The 1,088-nt window shown below is 40.6% G+C and overlaps 1 protein-coding gene across 3 annotated transcripts in view; it reads left to right on the forward strand.

The window, feature by feature from the left end:
• The window catches only part of LOC106869099 (solute carrier organic anion transporter family member 1C1), a 40,312-nt gene that overhangs the window by 22,505 nt on the left and 16,719 nt on the right, over positions 1-1,088 (forward strand). For all 3 annotated transcript variants that reach the window (XM_014914637.2, XM_014914636.2, XM_052965655.1), the window contains exon 6: positions 768-932. In XM_014914637.2, coding sequence (XP_014770123.1) covers positions 768-932 — 165 coding nt within the window. The remainder of the gene's footprint in view (positions 1-767; positions 933-1,088) is intronic.

The raw sequence follows: 1,088 nt of genomic DNA on the forward strand, positions 1-1,088 counted from the left end.
AGTTTAATTGTTGTTGTTGGCACTCCGTCGCTTACGACGTCGAGGGTTCCAGTTGATCCGATCAACGGAACAGCCTGCTCGTGAAATTAACATGCAAGTGGCTGAGCACTCCACAGACACGTGTACCCTTAAAGTAGTTCTCGGGGATATTCAGCGTGACACAGTGTGACAAGGCTGGCCCTTTGAATTACAGGCACAACAGAAACAGTAAGTAAGAGTGAAAGAAAGTTGTGGTGAAAGAGTACAGAAAGGGTTCGCCACCATCCCCTGCCGGAGCGTCGTGGAGCTTTAGGTGTTTTCGCTCAATAAACACTCACAACGCCCGGTCTGGGAATCAAAACCGCGATCCTATGACCGCGAGTCCGCTGCCCTAACCACTGGGCCATTGCACCTCCACTTTAGTTTAATAACCGTGTGCAAAAGGTTTCTATCCCATGTGATTCTTGGTATCAGTGAAAAAGCTGACTAGAAATACAGACCAAATTCCTGTAAATTATGTCTAAGTCTTAGACAGGAAGCACTGGCTCGAAGTAAAAAGATATTGTATCAGCTGGAATGATTTTTCTCTTATATCAACTCACTCAGTAGCGATCTGAAGCTACACGACAACATCAGGACGACTGAAATCTAAACAGACGGCAAAGAGTGGGATGCGAGTTTTCTATAATCTATTAAAATTAAGAGTAGCACAAAAAGAAAATAGAGAAAAGAAAACTTCCACAGTATTTTTACGTGTAATTATATGTCGGGCTGGTTTTCTTTCGCAGATTTTTTCCGTTCCCTTCGGCGTATATGCCAAAAGAAAAGTTACCTGTTTCTTGTATGTGGCGTTACCTCAAACATCATGGGTGTTGGTGGAGTGAGTTCATTCGGAGCGAAATATATTGAAACTCAGTATCATCTTCCAGCTTGGAAATCAAATGCAGTTTTGGGTATGTATATAAATATACATTAAAATATACATAAATACACACGCGCGCAAGCACACAAACTTACACAGAGACACACACATACACATCTGTGTGCATGTATGTATATATATTTATATATGTATTTGTATATGTGTATATATATATATATATATATAT

The sequence above is a fragment of the Octopus bimaculoides genome, chromosome 2 (genome assembly GCF_001194135.2).
Source record: "Octopus bimaculoides isolate UCB-OBI-ISO-001 chromosome 2, ASM119413v2, whole genome shotgun sequence".
In the NCBI taxonomy this organism is placed as follows: Eukaryota; Metazoa; Mollusca; class Cephalopoda; order Octopoda; family Octopodidae; genus Octopus; species Octopus bimaculoides.